The sequence below is a fragment of the Rhinolophus sinicus genome, chromosome X (genome assembly GCF_036562045.2).
Source record: "Rhinolophus sinicus isolate RSC01 chromosome X, ASM3656204v1, whole genome shotgun sequence".
NCBI lineage: Eukaryota > Metazoa > Chordata > Mammalia > Chiroptera > Rhinolophidae > Rhinolophus > Rhinolophus sinicus.
Window position 1 is genome coordinate 12,735,702 of NC_133768.1, and position 20,665 is coordinate 12,756,366.

The 20,665-nt window shown below is 41.5% G+C and overlaps 1 protein-coding gene and 1 long non-coding RNA gene across 5 annotated transcripts in view; one reads left to right on the forward strand and one right to left on the reverse strand.

The window, feature by feature from the left end:
• Nucleotides 1-519: 519 nt before the first annotated feature.
• RBBP7 (RB binding protein 7, chromatin remodeling factor) lies at nt 520-18,987 on the reverse strand. 4 transcript variants are annotated; one of them, XM_074323771.1, is made up of 12 exons: nt 18,691-18,987; nt 17,722-17,866; nt 13,462-13,607; nt 9,411-9,584; nt 8,277-8,392; nt 6,383-6,543; nt 5,543-5,669; nt 5,347-5,424; nt 4,657-4,733; nt 2,477-2,534; nt 1,750-1,860; nt 520-977 (listed from the first exon to the last, which is right to left on the reverse strand). In XM_074323771.1, exons 1-12 carry the CDS (start codon nt 18,704-18,706, stop codon nt 909-911), a joined length of 1,278 nt encoding a protein of 425 aa, XP_074179872.1. In that variant the 5' UTR covers nt 18,707-18,987; the 3' UTR covers nt 520-908. The 4 variants fall into 4 exon arrangements, with proteins under 4 accessions (XP_074179872.1, XP_074179873.1, XP_019601866.2 ...); XM_074323772.1 differs by having other exon boundaries at nt 9,411-9,557; nt 18,691-18,980; XM_019746307.2 differs by lacking the exon at nt 18,691-18,987 and adding an exon at nt 18,154-18,530 and having other exon boundaries at nt 9,411-9,557.
• Nucleotides 18,954-20,665, forward strand: part of LOC141569644 (uncharacterized) — a 42,164-nt gene continuing 40,452 nt past the window's right edge. The window contains exon 1 of the long non-coding RNA XR_012493359.1: nt 18,954-19,089. This is a non-coding gene — a long non-coding RNA (uncharacterized LOC141569644). The remainder of the gene's footprint in view (nt 19,090-20,665) is intronic.

Sequence of the window (20,665 nt, forward strand, 5' to 3'; positions counted from 1 at the left end):
TAATTGATGATGAGCAAAAAGTAACATACAATCACATATAAGAGGGGTCCACAAAATTTTTCTCTTAAGTCAGGTACAGTAAGTATTTTAGGCTTAGTGGGTCACACAAGATCTTTGTTGCATATTTCTATCTAAACCAACTTTTAAAAATAAATGTGAAAACCATTCCTAGCTGGCAGGCCCTACAAAATAGGTTGAGGGGCCAACCTGCAGGCTAATTTTGTCCCCTCTGCTGAAGCCTGTCATATAAACAAATATCTTTTTTGTTGTTGGAGAAATCTAGTTTGTTTAAAACTGTCCAAGTTAAGGCACAAATAGGATATGGGGCAAATGATGTGGAAGTTAAGGTAGTTCTAGGTTTACAAATGGACCAATCACAAAACAGACGGCTAACTTTTCCCCACCTCTGGACTTACGGTACTGTCACTGGGTCCCTAACAGCTTCCTTACAAGGAGGCGCGCACGCGCACACACACACACACACCACCACACCCAGGTTCTAAAAGAATACAATAAAAATTATTTTAAAACTTTATTTCTGCAAAGCCAATCAATAAGTGTTGGAGGGAAAAAGTGTAAAAGTTATTCTTGCATATTCAGGAACAGCAAGCACTTAGTTTGAGAAAACAAGGACTTAAAATAGTTGAATCAAAGGCAGTACCCTGCTACTTGTATTTTAAAACAACTGTGATGTTCTTTCTTAAGCAACCTTCATTTCTTCCCTAAAAGCTACAATATGATACAGTACGCAATAGCTCACTTGAAAGTGCTAGAATCAGAAGGTAAAGAAAGAATGCCATATGCCAGCCCACTTAACATTTACTACTATACAATGCTTTCTGGTGCTTGAGAAACCAAGCTTTCATGTTAGCATTACATTCAACAGAAACGTTTCTCATACTTTGGGTTTAAGATCCTTGCCCCTCCAGTTCCGATGTGGTGACATCTGACTCTTCATCATTGTAAATATTTTCAGCCTGGAGATAACCAAATAAATTCACAGGTAAAACTCCCCATGGTTTTTACAACATAAATTATCTAAAAATAGTGTTTAATCTCCAGATTTTTGGATTCATGTGTCAATGTGTTTCAGTGCTGGAAATTAAATGCAGACATTTTATTTTATTTAGTACTTTCTTTTGCATGTTCTTCCCCCAAAGACTTTTGGTCAATTTAATGAGGAAAGGCAGGCCAGTGCTCTCAAAAATTATTCGCCAGTGTGTAATTTCACATACATACCTAGCTGCCCATGCAGTATTTCAATTATTGGTCATAAAAGGTGTTTCCCCAAAGCATTTTAAGCATCCTTTACAGACCGCTAGGCCTGAGGTTTCTGAAAGGGTTGGTTAACAACTCAATGCCTTAGAAATGTCATTCATGTACTTAGTGCTCATCATCAGACAAGTCAGTATCATGTGAAGGCGTGGACACTTTCTCCCTGTATCCTTCATGCCTGTGACACAGCAAACTCGGGACAGAGCAGCGACGCCAAGAGCCCAGTTGATGAAGAGTGCAATAATTATGAAAATCAGCACATGCTGTGTCTACATCTGTGTACAGATTTCTCCTGGCCTGACAGATGAATGCTGAACCAGACTCATTAAAATGGCAGAATTTTGAAAGATTTGTTTCCTTTCTATAAATACTGGTATAATATACACTTAGATGTTTGAAATATTTCTATTACATTATGTCATTAGTAAATCCTTTACAAGACAGTTATTTAGGAAAAACAATATTTTAGCTCACCATTTGCCATATCTGCATGATGTTATCCTCAGACACTGAGCAAATGACCCAAGGCTCATTGGGGTTCCAGCTAAAATCTGATATCTTCGCAGTGTGTCCTCCATGAATGAACTGTTGATAAGATAATGTTCAAAGTTAGTTTTTAGAGCACCAGTCTTGCCACAGCAGGGGGTGGGGTGGTCACTGTCCTGTTGTTTGGAGGGAGGGTGGTATGGGCTTAGTACACTACTATATGAACCTTCAAGGGGCCTAGGAGATGCTGAGATGATTCGATTACGAATAGGAGGGAGATGGTGGGCACTGCTGACATCAACAAGATCAAGGAAGTTTCGTTTCTGGGCAGGGAACTTAAAAATCAATTCATTAAAAATTTTCCACACTGTTAGTGTGAAGTGTTGCTAATTGAATACCAATACCTGTGCCCCTCACCCCACCAAAAAAAAAAAACACCCCTCAGAAACATAACAATTAAAATCAGTGAGAAATTACTATATTTTCCAGGAGCTCAAATTAGTCTTAATGAAACATGGGTAAAAACCTACTGAGCTCCATTTCCTATTTTCAATAAATATCAAATTCCAATCGCAGTAACTTCCAAGACCTCCAATTTGAAATCATCAAGAGCTAGAATTTGAAGTTCTGACTCATTTTCCATATACATGGATCAATGACAGACTCTAATCGAAATGTGACCTCTCATCTTGCATATGAGAAAGCCAACATATACCAGGAGTTCTGGAGGCCCATCTTCTGCATCTTCTGCTGATTGTTCTTCTCCAATTTTGCTATTAAGAAAGAATATAATGCTCTCGTTACTGAAATTCTTGTAGCATGACTGTTTGCAAAACCAATACCAGCCCAGAAAGTACATCTTAACACACACACATACTGTAAATACGACGTCTTTCTATACTGCTATCAATTAGTTTTTATATTATTTGGTGGAAGTGTGGGGTATTTACTTTCGGGAAACAGGTAAAAGCTGTTTATCACTGATGTTGCAAAATAGAAATTCAGTAAATAAAATTCATTCGATATTTTTACTGTGGTGTTTACTGCATTAGAATTAAAAGGTGACAAGTATATAAAATACCTACAGAGGAAATGAGGCCTGGTCCCTACACTTCACTCTTAATGCCTTTTTCATTCCAAGAGTGAGATATAGTAACAGCAGTCCCACAGATCTGTCTAAAGATATGACAACAAAACTGAAATATATAAGTCAAGGAAAGATTAAGTTTTTTCCTTCTCTTAAATAAAACTTCAATTTGTAGAATCTGGCAGCAGTCCCAACAGTGAAATCACTCATAAGTTCCACAGCCCCATCTGATATCTAGCCCAAAGGCGGACTTTGCTAGTAATAACTGCTGGAAAAAATAGCCAAAACACAGTCTTCCAAGTGGTAGTCTTTTTTTCCTTCCCATAAAACCAATCAAACCAAACACGTGGACTGCTAGACAACTGTATAAGTGCTCACACCATTTTCATCTGTAATTTTATCTAATGCAATTTTAATAGTAAGCAAGTCATGGATGGATTTTAAGAAGAAATTATACAATGCCTGCAAATTTATTATTGACACCTTTAAGGACAATCCAGTTGCCAGGGCATAAGACTTCCAAACCTTGCTGTACCACCTCATACAACCACTACAGATTTTTGTTTTAGGTTTCCAAGTTTACTAGTAAAATTGTTTTCATATAAAATAGAATAGGGGGCAGCCGGATGGCTCAGTTGGTTAGAGCGCAAGCTCTCAACAACAAGGTTGCCTGTTCAATTCCCGCATGGGATGGTGGGCTGCGCTCCTTGCAACTAAAGACTGAAAATGGCAACTGGACTTGGAGCTGAGCTGCGCCCTCCACAACTAGATGGAAGGGCGATGACTTGGAGCTGATGGGCCCTGGAGAAACACACTGTTCCCCAATTAAAAAAAACAAACAAACAAAAAAAAACAGAATATACTCAAATATCTGCTTCAAAGATTCTCTACATTTTCAAGCATCTATCATGGCCAGAGTTTGTTCCATGAGAACACAGAAACTTCAATGGTTACAAATTTTACAATACCAGCATTTTATTCTGCACTGTCTGTGCCGCACACTGAAGGATGGGTTTACTATCTGTAATAAAGGCAGCCTTGGTTTTACTACACTGAAAACTTAGTCCATTTCAAAGCAATATATTTAACACAGCTAGGAAAAAAACTATTCTTTGGTAATTTAGTGATCTAAATGTAAGATAATGACATTTTACAGAGAAATATGTAACTGAGCAACGTTATTAATCGCTCTAAAGGCTGAGACCAAAAAAAGGGAAAGGAGTCTGAAATTCTTAGAATGGCAACTCTGAAGTCAAAGAGCTTTAAGAATTGGGAGAAACTCTTTATACCATGAGCCCCCAGGAGAACATAAGGTCTCTGACAGCATGGGCTGTATTTATCCTATTCCCCAGTGTATCCCCAGCAGTTACATAACCCACAGCAGGAGCTCATCTGCCAAATGAATCAATGAAAGCCCAGAAGAGCAAATGGTAGAAAAACAGAGAAAGACTACTCCCTATAGGTGTACATGAGATCTAAGGACACATGAAAAGCTAGTATCTTTACCCCTTTCTACAGCAAAAGGGTTTTCAATCAATCATTGGGATGTTAAAACACAAATGCACCCCTCCCCCAATTTCATGCCTGAATATCAATATAAAAACAAAACACTGCATAAATTTATTTTACAGTCCATGTGCTGATTCACTTCTATTTTATGGAACAAAGACTCTTCAGGAAGGTACTTAAAAGTTACTTCAATATCAGACTTATTAGGCTGGGGTTAGCAAATTGCTCTTCTAAATTGATGAAGCCCATAACCTGCCAGGTTAGCATTTTGATGCAGCGTGTCACCGATTCTGAGTTACCTTAAATCCCACACATTCAGGCGGCGATCAGTACCACTTGAAGCCAGAATAGTTTCGTTATGTGGAGACCAGTGGACCTAGCAATACATATTTGAAAATGTAAAGAACCATCTGTTCTTATTAGGTTTGTGGCTATTGTCCTGATCTAATCTTTAGTCTTTTCCCGTGACATGTTCTGCATCTTCCCCTTGGCCTCCAGCCCTCAGGCCCTCTTTGTCCTGCGTCTATCCTTTTAAATGCTCTTAAATGGCCCCTATCCCTGGCTTGCCCCCAGGAAGGTCCCGCTCCAAGGAACTCAGCTAAAGGTCCCAATAAGCTTATCCAGCCCCATAACCATCCCAGAAGCTTTTAAAATTTTCAATGAAGTGTATCTTTACCTATGCAAATCTCTACTTGAAACCATGTACAAGATATTTTTTCCCTGGAGGAGCCACCACTCGCATACCTTAACCAAAGAATCCTTGGAATTTTAAACTGATCCTGTTTTGCAAGGCTTTTTCTTCTACTTTTGAACTAATCTCTCAAAAACCTCCAAGTTATTTCCCACTAGTTAACCAGTTGACTTAGAGGAGCATTTAAAAAAATAAAATGTCCCATACCCGCTATATAAAAGAAAATTTTTTTTTACATTTCCCCTTACCAAAAAGTTACTGAAACCTGACATAGAAACATCAGAAAACTGTGACATACCTGGAAAATTTCATCTTTGTGAGATTCAAAGGTATGGAGTTTTAATTTTAAATTGCGCAGATCCCATAAAGCCACAGTCTGAAGAACAGTAACAAATGAAAAGGAATTCGTTTTTGCACTTTACATAAGAATTTTAAAATATCTGATTACCATACAAGTGGGTTTGTAAACACCAAATACGCAAACACCTACAAACCTTATCTGCAGAGCCAGTTGCAAGAATGAACTCGCTGTAGGGATTGAATGACAGGCAATTGACCTCGGCGGTGTGCGCATCCACCAGGTGGCTCGGCTTGGAGGTGGTATTGGACCTGGTGTCCCATCTAAAACACAAAGGAACAAGGCACACAGCACACAAGGAGGCCACGTTCCCTGTTAGCACCACTCCACACCACGGCTTCACTCGCCCCTTCACAGACACCACCCACGCCGAGTGGCAATTCAGACTTCCGACCACTGAGTGATACGTTCTAAACCTACAGAGAACAACTAGGGCTACTGTTTCTGGCTTCTTGTTTCTTAGATTCCTGTCTTACTTTTCCAGCTATTTCAAGCATACACAAAATACTGACGATGTAGAGAATAACATGTACAACCTAGCTTTGTCTAACTTCAGTATTTAGCCTTATTTGCCTCAGGTATTTCTTTATGAGACAAAAAGCATTCAACAGGTGGTTGAATGCAGCCCTGTGGCCATGCCCTGATATAATCATTCTCTGCCCTCATCTTCAACGAAAGTCACCTTGATCCCAATTCTGGTATTTACTACTACACCGAGCATGTTTCTTCACGTTTACATACCTCTTTCCGTTTTTAAAATTGTGTACATTCACATAGCACAGTAACTTTTATGTGAAAAGGCCATTATATATGTGCAGTTTATTATATGTCAGTTCTACCTCACTAAAGCTGTTTTTTACCCCTTTCTTTTCTAAAGGCCAGGACAGAACTTTAAAAAAAGAAATGAAAGCACAGGCCACCACAACCCCTGGTGGTCATTCAGGACACTCATAAAAGACCCCGCTGTCCACCTTACATCATAAGTTTCTGATCATCAGCGACAGAGCCAAACAGGGACTCATGCAGCAGGTGCCAGGCCACATCCTCCACAACAGCTGAGTGGCCAGTAAAGATCGCTTTAGCATCCACAATTTTGCCTTCCTTTGGTCCTGCATTTATATCCCACAGACAGACAGTCTAAAGAAAGAAAAACACAACAAAAGCCATACGAGACTGAATTTAAATGCTAACGTCTTATCTAAAACACCTTTGTTAAAAACTTAACTATTTATTTAACTATATAAATGTTAAAAGTAAACATGAGGGAGAGTAATATAAACAAAAGTGAAGCTTCACAAACAGTAGAGTACATGGGTGTAAGCTTCCATGATCAGAGATGGGGAGGAAAGGAAAATACACTGTAACGAGGGCAGGGGGAGACCGAGCATGCTGCCAAGCAAGGGACACTCAGGTTGGAGTTCTAATTACATACATTCAGTCAAGTAAAACCGGGTCTTATATTAATTTTTGCTCCAAAGGACGCATTAGAGCTGATGGTCCAGCTAGGTCTTATTTTTGGGGAAACACGGTACACGTAAGAGCTAAAACTATACAATTGTTAGAAGAAAACACAGGTATAAATCTTTGTGATGTTGGGTTATGTAATGGTTTCTTACTAAATATGATACCAAAAGCAGAAGAGACAAAATAAAAATACATAAACTGGACTCAGAATTAAAAACTCTTGTGCTTCAGAGGACATCATCAAAAAAGTGAAAAGAAAACCCACCGAATGGGAGAAAATTCTGTGAAATCATGTATCTGATAAAGAATCTGTATCTAAAATATATAAAGAACTCATAACTCAATAAAAAAATTTTAAACGGACAAAGGATTTCAATACGTATTTTTCCAAAGATGTTCAAATGGCCAATAAGCACATGAAAAAATGCTCAACATCATTAGTCATTAGAGAAATGCAAATCGAAACCACAACGAGATACTTTACATCCACTAGGATGGCTAGACTCAAAACAACGGACAGTAACAAGAGTTGGTGAGGACACAGAGAAGCTGGAACCCTGGCACACTGCTGGTGGGAATGTGAAGTGGTGCAGCTGCTTGGCAAAAGGCTGGCAGTTCTTCCATAAGTTAAACACAGAGTTACCGTATGATCCAGAAATTCCACTCCTAGGTAACTACCCAAGAGAAATGAAAACATACATCCACACAAAACTTGTTCAAAAATGTTCACAGCATCACTCAAGATAGCCCCTAAGTGGAAACAACCCAAATGTCCATCAACTGTTAAATTAATAAATTATAGTAGATCTACATAATGAAATATTATTCAGCTATAAAAAGAAATGAAGTACTGACATATGTTTTAACATGGATGACCTTTGATGAAAGAAGCCAAACAGAAATGGCCACACATATGATTTCATTTATATGAAATATTAAGAATAGACATATCTATACAGATAGAGTATATTAGTGGTTTCTAGTAGATAGGAGAAGGAGAAATTGGAGAGTGACTGCTTAATGGGTATGGAGTTTCTTTCTGTGACATTTGATGAAAATGTTTTAGAATTAGTAGTGATAAGTACACAATACAAAATAAACTAAGATGTAATTTATATTAATCAGGCCTCATATTTGTAGTTTCCATTATAGAGGTCCACTTTTACATAATGGGACACCTTTTGCCCACCTTCCCTCCATTCTAAGGCTGCTTTGAAAGAGCTTTGTGGAATTCTAAGGCTCCAAAAGGACAGTCTGATAACCACTGTTCTAAATCCTGTGCAAACATTATCACAATAAGCAGTAGTATCACCCTACAAAAGCTGTCATCTATGTAGTATTCCTTCAGTGTGACACCGTCTTTAACTCTCAGCACACAAGTAGGTTAGGAAGAATAGGTTTCTCACATGGTCATCAGATGCACTCAGGAGATGTCCACTCAAATTAGAATTCCAGGAAAGGCCATAGCCTTCCTTCTGGTGGCCTCTTAACCTAAGATCAGGATTACATTCTCCACTTGGGTCTAAAGAAGAAAAGAAATACATTAACTACTGATTATCTGTTTATCAGAACCAGTTAAGAGCCAAGTCTCACTCCTGAGTGAGCTGTGACATTTATTACACGTGGAAAAGCACTGCACACACAAGGACTCGGTCTGACCCACAGGCACCTTAAAAAGCTGTTCTTTGTGCTTCGTTTCAAATACTCAATGTAAACCAGATCTCATGACCTGAAAATGACTGGTTTCTTTGCAAAACCTAGTACTAGCTCTAATACAAAACACTGAAAACTATAGCTATCCTACAAATTTGTGTGGTAACAACCTGCCCCACCCCTGGGTCAATTTTTAAAAAATATTTTTGTGAGGAAAACGGCACAGCAGGTCTGGCTGCTCAGTCTTTGCCTGTCTCCAGGGTAGCCTGCAACTATAACTGACCCTTAGCCAGACCCTGGGAGTACAACCCTCATAAAATTCTTCATGTCACTGAATGACGAAGTTGTGTACGCCCAGAGCAATGGGGCATGCTGTGGCAGCTTGTCAGGACTTGTAGGATTGTTTAGCAAGATTCCTGTAGGACTGTTTAGCAAGGCTTCACTGCTGGGGTCCTGAGTTTCCCTTACATGGCTGGTCCATAGAGTAGGTGGGATGTGTTTATGTCACCAGACCGCCATAAAAACCCCAGACCCTGAGACTCAAAACGGGCTTTCCTGGGCAGACACTAAGCACACAGCCCTGTGGTTTGCTACTAGAGAGAAAACGTGTGTGGCCCCAGTGGGGAAGGAGCCAGAAGCCTGTGTCTGACCTCTCTGGACTCTGCATGATGTGTATCTTTTTTCTCCTGGCTTTTGCTCTGTATCCTTTGCTGCCAGGTGCGTAACCTGCTATGAGGTCCTTCTATTAAAGCACTGAATTTGAGGGTGGTTATGGGATACACAAAATAATTTTTAACTTTTAAAAATTTTAGTTTGAATGACCTCAAAGCAATTATTTCTAATCAAGAAAAATGGTCAAGCAATGGTGTGATTTTATTACTACATACCTGGCTTAGCAGGGTGCTTTGTATAGTCAAAAACCAGCACGTCAGAAGATGGTGTTTTGGTAGCAATGATGTGAGGATTCTGCGGCATGTAACGAGCACGGTTGACTTCTCCTTCGTGGTTAATTTTAATTTCACATTCAATTTTTCCTGTCACAGAACCAAAGCCACCAAATTCTAATGTGAGAAGAAAGAATAAACACATACACTTACGATTAAAATTCACAACTCACTTAATCAACCCAGCCAATTTTAGCCTGACAGAATACAACAAATCGAGAGAGACAGAGAAAAAGAGAAGACACAAAAATATGGGTTCACTTGCCACTTTGAGAATTTATTCTCAAAGCCCATTTGCATTGGAAAATATTGATAGCTATTTTATGCAAGTTAATTCAGTTCTACCTTGGATTTAAAACAATTAAAAATTGGCCTCTTTCAGTTGTGAAGACGATGTAGTTATTCACTAAAATTAAAATAACTACATAAGAAACACACCTCAGCCTTTTAGTGCAAATATAACTCATTTGGAAGCGCTGCAGTAAATTAGCATCTTATTTTAGTTTCATTAAGACAAGGAAGGTTTCACCCTCAGGAGTATAAACACTCCTAGAGTCTCAAGTCAGAAGCAGCCTCAAATAAGATACCCATGCTACGTAACCCCTGCCCACCCCCAAGACACATATACATGTTGGTTTCACCAGCATACTTCATTCAACTGCTAGTGGAGTGCCAAAGCTAAAACGAGGGGCTTAGCCTTTCTATCTGGTATGGGAATAAGACTACTAGTGTTAAAAAGTTATTAAAAAGGCCTTGGGAAAGTAAGGAAGCCACATAAAAAGTATGATAATGTCTGGGAAGCAGCAAGATGATAGCAGAAAGAATATAAGCAGAACATCTAAGCAGATAATAGCAAACAAGAACATTTTTGTGGTCATAGATAAAAACTTGAATTAGTTGCTGACGCTTAAAAAGGTTGGAGGCTTCACATAATTGTTATTTTTTTCTTGACCTATATTGCTTCTTCTTTGCACATTCCTTTTAGCTCACCCTGTGACTCAGGTCAGGGAACACTAACTCAAATGCCTAATGAAGCCAGGCAGGTAACAAGACAAACAGACTGTATGGGACCTGGAGAAAACACTGAAAACAGTAAGCCATTTCAGTTTCCGCCAGCTCTTACTATGTGGGATTGCTTAATGAACAATGGCTCCCATGGCTTAATACCAGAATGGCAAACACAGCTCACTATTTCTGTGTGGCTGAAAATCATCTCCCATTCCACACGATGATGACACTCAAACAGCCACATGTAGTCACTTATTTCCCTCTCAGCACTTGCCCTGCCCACCGTGTCCATGGGAGATACTTATATGTGCCTCAGCCTTTCTAAGACCACCCCTCCTGATCTGCTCACTTCCCACCTCCTGAGACCCTGCTCCAAACTTGCCCCCATCCCCATGGACTCCAAGGATTCCTTCTGTTATGAAGATACTCAAGTTTCCCAACCCCTTTAGGAAAACCAACCTGAACAGCTCCCCTTTATAAAGAAAAAGTCAGAAAAACTATCTTAATGACATTAAAAAATGCCATAATAGAAGTGTTAACTTTGAATTATTTCAGTTACTTGTTAGAATGTAATACATTGGAGAAGGGACTTTAGTAACTTAATATATGTCCACATATTATGCATAGAGACTAATTCCTAAGACAAAGTCCAATAAGTACATACTTTAGGACTAAAAGCCATTAAAAACTTTCTGATTATAGCAATATTTACAGAAATAATGCATATGTTTGTAGAGGAATGGACTGAATAGTAGGAGTGGTAAACCATATAAATAATTTTGGAAAATAGTTTTATATTATTTTAAATTGACAATAAACACACCATAGAACTCAGCAATTTCACCCCACTGGATAAATTCTCCCACATGTGGACAAGGAAACATGGCAAGGATATTCACTGAAGCACTGTTTCTAAGACCAAAAAACCACGTAGGTATAACCCAACTGCCCTTTGGTAGAAGAATTGATCACAATGGAACACTACACAGCAGTTAAAAGAATGACAGACATCAACATGGTATACATACACATAAAAAACAACACTGAGTGGAAAAAGCAAGCTGCAAAACGATGTGTATTTAACTACTGTATGAGTAATAAAAATACAAACAGTTGAAAACGGCACGCTAATTGCAAGACAGTGATGAATTCTGGAGAGGGAGGGAGGGATGGGGTAGGCGTGGTGGGACTTGAACTATAATGTAGTGTTTTCAATAAGAAAAAAAAACCAAAAGCAAAAACTGGAAAATGTTAAGGTCTATCTATTAAACCATTGGGGGGGGAGGTGGCTGGGAGAAAAACGGGAAGGGATTAAGAAGTACAATTGGTAGTTACAAAATAGTCACAGGGAGGTAAAGTACAGTATGGGGAATATAGTCAATAATATTGTAATAACCGTGTATGGTGCCAGTGGGTAGTAGACTTAGGTGGTACTACACTTATTGGGGGGAATCACTTCATAAATTACATGTCTAACCACTACCCTGTACACCTGAAACTAATATAAAATAATATTGAAAAGTCAACTGTAACTGAAAAAAAAATGTCAAAAACATAAAACCAGTTACACACTTAGAAAGAGAAAAACCTTTGTGGCTGGGCGGAAAGCACTAACTCAGCAGGTCTGGTTGCTTAATCCTTGTAGCTGAGGGACACTGGGACCATGAGTGACCCTGGGGCAACCCCTGGGAACGCGGCCCTCTGTATGTTCGTTGTCATTGATGGATTGATGATTTTGAGATGTACACCTGGAGCAATGGACCATGCTGTAACAGTTTGTCTGGATTGCTGTGCACAAATATCAAGATTGATGATACACACCTGGTTTTATTATTGGGGTCCTGAGTTCCAGGGTCACGGCTGGCTGCCAGCAGGATGTGCCTACGAAACCAGCCCCCATACAAGCCTCAGACCCTGACACTGGCATGGGTTTCCCTGGGTGGATACTCTGCACGTGGCCCTGTCATTTGCTGCCAGAAAGCACATCCTGTGCAGCCCTGGCCTCCCCTTGTACCAGACCTCCCTGTACTCCCTGATGTGCATCTTCTCCCTGATGTGTATCTTCTTCCTGATGCTTTTGTTCTGTACACTTTATTGTAACAAACTTCAGCCATGAATATAATTTGTTATCACCGAGCTTGGAACTTGGGTGGTGGAGGGAGTAACAAAACAAAAAAATAAAAATGTTTGACAGGAGGAAGAAAAAAAAACAACCCCATGGAAGTCAACAGCTTCCATTAAAAAAAAACCCCACTATTAACTGATTAACTGTATAGGAGGAAGGAAAACACCCACGGAAGTCAACAGCTTCCATAAAAAAACCCACCATTAACTGATTAACTGTTTGGTATATATGCTTCGTGACTTTTTCTATGCATACACCAGTCACTCAATTTATCTTGGATATCTTTCCATCCCACTGCATACAGATTTCTCTCATTCTTTGTGTGCGTGTGTAAAATTTCAGATTTATCTCATTCTCAGTAACTGCTGCACAATATTTCAAACATACCATAATGCGTTTAACCAATTTCCTATGAACTAATATCTGGGTGGCTTTACTACCGTGTTTCCCCAAAAATAAGACCTAGCTGGACCATCAGCTCCAATGCGTCTTTTGGAGCAAAAATTAATATAAGACCTGGTCTTATTTTAATATAAGACCTGGTATAATATAATATAATATAATATAATACCCTGTCTTATTTTACTTTTTGCTCCAAAAGATGCATTAGAGCTGATGGTCCGGCTAGATCTTACTTTCAGGGAAATACGGTAGGTTGATTCTAATTTTTCTTTCAATCCTGCAAATAATGCCATTATGAAATCCTTGTGCACATGTGGGAGAGTAGTTCTGTAGGATAAAGTCTTAGTAGTTAAACTGCTGAGCCAAAAAAGATATTAGTATCAAGTTTTAGTAACATACAACTATACAGAGGCACACTCCCTTAAGACACCAATACGGGGATATCTGGGATATACCTACCACCCTTCTCACTGTCACAGTGGGAAGCATCAAATTGCGCGTCATCATTCGGAATATGGACTCGAGCAACCACGAGGTGATTCTGCTCATCAGATGTGTGAGTCCCCAGCACTAGCCAATGAAGGGCATAATCCTTTCCTTCTGGTCTGTTTGGAAACAAAATAAGTCACACTAATCCTACAAGAAATTAGTTGCTATCAAATTCAGTCCGTCATCAATCTTTGTACTCATAAATCATGACTTCTCGCCTAAAATATATCTTCCATTTTAATACACTAGATGTTTCTGATATCCCAATAAAAGGTTAACAAGGTGCAATGGAAAGAATAAGGCATTGAGTCAGAAAAACTGCGTTTAAATCCTGGCTCACACTAAGGTTAGCTATATGCAATTCCTTAAATCACAACTTCCCTGTGGGCCTGTTTCTTCACTTAAAAAAACGGGTTATGAGTGCAAGTGGCATGATGTGAAACCCCCTTATTTATGTTTACGGTGCTTCAAGTTTATAAAATGGGCGTTCTCAATTGGATGGGGCAGGTGTCTTTGTTACTAGTTCTGTGGAAATTTACTTTGAGGCTGAAGAACCTGTTGATGCCTCTTGGCACCCTGGTCTGGGTAGTGATTTTGCATCTATGTCAATTAACAATGCTTTCCCATTTTATTATCTGGAATAGAAACTTTTACCTGTGCCCCATGGTCCCACCTCAGTGAGGAGGGCTGAGAAGTAGGGCTCTGGGCCCCAACACCAGACAAGTTCAGCTACTTATCTGTTCCTCAAGCTCAGTTGTACAAAGGATTCAGTCATTTTGAAAAAAGGTTTGAGGCATGTAATTTAGTAATAACTAAAAAACACAAGATGAAATTTTACCAAGATTTGGCTTAAGATTAAAAAAAGAACAATAAATACACGTACAACTCCAAGAACAGAATAAGGCCGCCATGGCTAAGCAACAACAGCTTGATGGAAAAAAAGACATGAGTATTAGTCGATTTATATTCAGTGGCCAAGAATATGGTGTGGTTATCAAAAAGGTAACTAATTCCATCTTTAAAAAAGTTACATGGGGGGAGGCAATGTGCATGAGCACTCGTCCACTTTTTTTTAACTGGAGAAACCACACTTAGAAAATGAGGCTCTAGGCAATGTGTTTTAGGAGGACTTAGACAAAATGAAACCTTTACAGGGAATAGTGGCTCAAAATGAAAGGGAACTTAAACATATCTCACGAGAACCATTTGAAAAGAAATAGGAATGCTTGAGAGAAAGGAGGCACCACAGAGCAACGTTAGTGCTGACATAAAAGGGAGGAGGAAATGACTTGTTTTTTATGGCGTTACACAGAAAAACTAAGACCAACAGGTAAAAGTTGCAGATAAACAGGTCAGTTCATAACAGGACATTTCTAAGGGGCATGGTCCCAAGATGGACCTGAGGATCTGAAAAATTCCTCAACTCTAAAATTCAATTATTCCGCTTTCCCGACTCAATCATTATATAAGGATTTTTCTTTTTCCTACAAATCCTTTTGTCTCTATCATTAAAATACAAGCCTATTTTCCTGAACCAATCAATATTACACTATTTTCCTCCAATACTGGATATGCCTAAGGCTGCAGAAGACTAATGATAAATGACCTTGTTCATTTTCAGTGCCAGAATCTTGAGCACTTTGACTCCACTGCTAAGAAATTTACCCAACAATTATAGATTATCGCAAGGTTACTCTCAGCAGCATTGTCTGAAGCAGCAAGACTGAAAACAACCTAAATATCTATCAACAAGGAACCGGTGACATAAATTATAGTATACCCATAAATGGAATTCTATGGAGTCCTTAAAACAAAAGAGCATATCTAAACATGCTGATAGGAAAAATCTCCAATATAAATCCCTAACTAAAAAGTCAAGCGAACAACTTGCTACTAGAGAAAAAGATGGGAGGAAAGATATATGTAAGTACTTCATGCTGGCAGGATGAATAAGAAATTGCAAACAACTGACTCCACTCTGGGTAAGGGAACTAGGAGAATGTGGAAGGGGGATTTAGTTTTCACTCTATGCACTTTCGTACCATCTGAATTTGAATGACTGCAAAGCTTTTTAGGTAGAGAGTAAATTAGTCTCAATACGTTTAAGAAATTATTTAATAAGGGAATATAATGATCTACCAGTTTTGAAAAGTAATTTAAGAAACATCTAAATAAAAAATTTAAAAAGTGGACAATTACCTAACTCGATTTAAGGACAACAGCTCAGAAAGTGCAAGTAATCATTCAGAAGGTTGTATGTAGGCAGAAGGCCTTGTGAGGTTGAGTAGGGTGAGTAGGGTCGAGTTCCTCCAAGACCCAAACCATAACAGCAGCCAACATTTCTGCTGCTCTGTATAGTGACAAAACACAATCACAGTCCCTTCATACTCCAAAAAGAGCCCTGCAAAGCACACACAGCCATCCTCAACATCCAAGAATGCAGGCTGGCTGGCATTTTCTTGCATTCCCAGAGCCACTGCACATCCCACAACCAGATCCCACTTCTTTGCATGCAAAGAACACCATGGAATACATAATTTACTTAAAGTATTTTCTGCTAAGTTCTTAAGGGTTCGTATAAAAGCAATACCTGGACTGAGAACATACAGATCTATTATCTTTAAAAAAATCTTTATGCAAACACATTATAGGTACCATTTAAAAGACTTCAGTAAGCAGCTTTCATTGAAATCCAAATGGAGAAACAGTGTTATTGCATCCTCTCTAACAAATTATTTCTGAATAGGAGTCAGCACCAGTCACTGCTGTGTACTTACCCTGCACCAGCACTTTAACATTCATGACCTTATTTAATTCCCTCAAATGTAGGCAGTTAGTACCATCAGCACCTCCATTAACAGACCAGACAACTCAGGGATAGAGACTGACCAACTAGCCCTAATTCACAAAGCTACTAAAAAGGGGGAGGATTCAAACTCAGGTCTCTAACCTTAAAGCCCTCACTCTTTGCTATTGTTATAGTCAGTCAAAAAGCTCCAAGAGAATGTAAATTAAGTTAAAAACTTAAATCCGCTTAATAGGAAGACACAAAGAGTCAAATGCACGTGAGTGCCCTTAAGTAATTGATGCTCAAAGTTATTTTAAATGTCAACGCTTAGAAGACTCCATTATTTAGTTCTTGGCTACTCTTCCCACATCTATATTTTTACACTGAGATTTCTTTGGGAACTTCAAAGGAAGCCCCCAACTGTATGGAAGTCAATGTTCGTATATGGAGAATCTGGCCATTACGAGTAATTTTATATAAAATTAACTTACTCTATTTTTGTAACTTGTTGCAAAATCCCGTACTAGAGTTTGATTAATCCTCATTAAATTATATACACAAGACACCCAAGTTTAATACGCTTCTAAAGTGCATGGTCAAGTTCCTACAAGAAAAAGTCCAAATGTATGAGGAAGGTTGTCTGTCTAGTGCAGGGACTACCTAAACTCCGGGGCTACCTCTTTTAGGTTTGAAAGCCCCTCTCCACCATTTGCCATCTGTGCAATCTTAGGCGTTATTTAACATCAGTAAAACAAGGATGATAAAAAGTAATCAAAGTACTTATTCTGAATACTAAACCAAATAACAACATAAAAAACTGTAGATGTGCCAGGCCCTGTTCTAAATGCTCAATAAATGTCAGCAATTACCAGAGAAATTTTAGAAATAGCTGAAAACAAAACACTCTTATGAAGACCAATAGCAACCTCAAAGTGTATTCCATACTGTAAGCCAATAATATCCCCCCCTTTTTTTCGAACTGTTGCTAAATTCTTTTCCCCTTTGCCAATTAAAACCTACGCATCTTGGGGGCTGGTTATATGGGTGTGTTCACTTTGTAAAAATTCATCAAGCCATATGCTTATGATTTGTGCACTCTTCTGTACATTTATTTTTCAACAAAGTTTGAAAGAAATCCATTCATCTGGGCCCAAAGAGATGCTGTTTTATATTTAAGCCCAAGAAATGTTAAATATATTTGGTGCTTCCAGCAAATATCATTAATCTCACAACAGATTCTTTCTCCCACTTCAACGCCACACTTATACATCAGAAATCATCCCATAAATCGCTTGTTAGTTTTGAAAATAAAAAATCACCTGCCACCTCATCCAAGGGCTAAATTGATTACATGCTTATGTTCTACGTATAAAATGCCAAAAGTAGGAAATTCAGGCCAACAGTGAAATTTGTGCAAAATAAAAGTTGCCAGGAACCCTTACTTAGTCACTTCAGGAAGCCACTGAACGGTAAGACTTGGCCACTGAAGAGCATGGGTCATAACCAGGTCATACAGAAACGGTGTATTCTTCTTCCAGATTTTATATTCTTCATTGATGACACGCTCCTCCACAGTATCTTCAAACACTGAAATTTGGAGAAAGCCCACACGATTAAAGGGTTGAGAGGGATCGAAGTCAAAACCTGTACACAGATACTGGAGGTCACCTCGAGAAGGCCACACCTAATCTACTCTTTCTCTTTACCTCTAATTTGGACTCGAACAACTAACTGCTCTTCCAGAACATGGAAAGAATATTAATACCAGGAAGCTGATTTTTTGCACTTCGAGATCAATATTGCCTGCGTATACAGAACTGGGTAATTAATTACACGGACGTCGAAATTGTTTTGCCGATTACAGCCGTTCGCACCTGTTCTAAGATGACGACCCGTTCGTAGAGGGGCTCCACGACCCACGCAGGGAGACGAATCCACGTGTAGCAGAAAGCCACCGACCCGCTCCCTCCATCCCCCACAAGAGGCCTCCGCTCCCACAAAGCCGGCTCCGGCAGCCATAGACCGGCGGGTTCCAGAATTCCCCGGACAAGGGCCGCGACCCCGAGGCGTCGGCGCGCGCGTGGAAGGAGCCGCCGTGCCCGCTTTCCGGCGGCGAAGGCCGCCTCCGCTCGGGGGCCGAGGGCGACAGAGGGAGCGCTGCCGCCGGAGGGGGGGGCAAGGGGGGGAAGGGGGCCCAACTCGCGGCCCCGCGCCCGACTCCGGAAGTGCTCAGAGCCCTCCGCTCCGCGCCGCGTCCCGCGTAGGCCCCTGGAGGCGCTCGCCCAGCCTCGCGCCCGGCCCCGCCCCCTGCTCCGCACGCCAATTCGCGCCTTTCGCCGGCGCGTGCCGCGGCCTCGCGAGCCCGCCGCCCCCCGCGGCCCCGGCGCGCGCCGCCCCGCAGGGCCTCTTACTCTCTTTACTCGCCATCTTGCGTCGGGTTGTTCGCCCCTCGCCGCCGCCTCGGACTCCCCTCGCTTGCCAAGAGCAGCCCAACTGCAGGCGCTCCTGCCTTTCCCAGGCGCGCCACACGCTTCTAGCTCTCGAAGCCTGAGCTCTGTCTTACGGCCCGGGTGCTCCCCAGACGCAGAGTCCTTCTCTCCCGCCTCCTCCCCGCTCACGGGTACCGAGGACTGAGGAGCTCTTCTCTCTCTCTCTCTCTCCAAACTTGGAACGAGACTTTTCAACCCGCGCCTCCCAGCCCGCCCAGGCAGCTGAGCGCAGGCGCACCCGTCCTGGGAAAAGTAAGAGGCGGTAGAGGGGCGGGCTTGAGAGCAGACGGCATCGTCGTCTCGACCAATGACGTGTGATAGGTAGGTTTCACGCGGCGTTTGGAGGCGGGCTTCTGGGGGTAGGCGGGGCGTTCCGCGACAGGAAGTTGGCGAGGCGCAGGCGCGAGGACTCGCCCTGCGCTCCCAGGGCCGGGCGTGGGGGTGGATGGGGGCGCGCGGGGGTGGGGCGACTGGAGGCGAGGCTTGCTGGCTGCGCGGGGGCTGCGAGCCCAGGAGGCGAGCCCTGAGGCCGCGGGGCGTGGTTGCTTGCAGCGGCCGCGGCGGTGGGGGTGGAAGGGGGGCAGGGAGGCTGCCACCGCTTAGCCAAGCAAAATCTCAGAGCGAGAGAAGAAAATGGTTTCTAGTCTCGAGAGATTACTGTGCCCTCAAAGTCTCCCCGATAATCACGGGCATGCAATTCTGTGCACCCGAAAGGTTTCCCCCCTGCCGACTGGCCTTTCCTGAGGCCTGGGCGAGCCTAGGTGGGGTTTGTCGGAGGCAAAGACTTTTTGCAGAGGCCGCGGGCGTTTTTTGAGTGCAGAAGACGGCGGGCCTCCCTGTTAGGTTAAACCTGTGGCAGGCCGCCAAAGGCCCAAAGCTGACTTGAATTACATTTTCGTTTGTTCACACATTTGGGTCCTTCAGACGATGATTTGCAGCCTCTCGTGTATTCAGAGGATTTTGTCCCTGCACTGGAGTTATTGTCTCCTTCCCAGCCCCAGGCCCCTGCTGAGTCATTCTTAGCACCTGCGGGGTGTCCTAGAGCAAACCCACCCGAAGCTGGCTGGGGAAAGCTCCGCGAAACTAACCTGGGCTGGCTTTCCTGAGCCCTCCTCTGCCCGGGAGCTTGGTAGCCCCTGAGGAGTGCGTTGGGGTGAGGAGAAAGCGGGCTACAAGGCTGAAAGGGCCCGGGCAGAGGGGACGGGGTAGGAGGAGGTGGTCGTGGTGCTACGTGCAAAGGGAACAATAGTCTATATCCAGACTCCGAGAGAGGCTCTCCCTGTATAAGCATCCCGCGGAACATTTGCTGCCTTGATATTTTCCAAGTGCCTTCATGCAAGTCACCATGGTGATTTTCAAACGAAATCGTGCATTTGCCGCTGTGATGCCCACTTTTCTGATCGGGAAACAAACCCAGACGTTAAACCTAGTCGGTGGCAGAACCACTCATATTACCTTATATAGAAATTTACTGTCGGGTGTCTTTGATTTCCTATACGATATGCCTTCACGTCAGGCCCAGGAATCTTAAGAGACCAAAGCCGAGGAGGGGAGGCGCTGGAGAGGGAAGACAGTTGGGAGGGTGTTTAAACAATACAGCCATGCTCATGTTTTAGGATACTAGTTGGCAAACGTTTCTCTAACCAGATCGTATTTCAGGCTTTGGGGGTAACTACTCAACGGCCGCGTTGTAGCGAGAAAGCAGCCCTGGATAACATGGGTGAACCTGGCTGTATTCCAATAAAACTTTATAGACACTGAAATTTGAACTTCATGTAGTTTTCATGTGTCACAAAATATTCTTTTGAATTTTTTCAACCACTTGAAAATGAAAAATTTTGTGGCTTATGGACCATACGAACACAGGCAGAGGGTTCAATTTAGTCGGAGGACTGTA

Bases quoted from the DNA above. Each gene is read 5' to 3' on its own strand.
- RBBP7 (XM_019746305.2), bottom strand. From the start codon at position 18,298: ATGGCTGCCGGAGCCGGCTTTGTGGGAGCGGAGGCCTCTTGTGGGGGA. The intron at 5,425-5,542 runs GTTTGTAGGTGT...ACTGTTCTTCAG, and splicing joins CAACTGGCTCTGCAGATAAG to ACTGTGGCTTTATGGGATCT. The intron at 1,861-2,476 runs GTATATGTTGGC...TCTTATCAACAG, and splicing joins ATGGGCCTCCAGAACTCCTG to TTCATTCATGGAGGACACAC.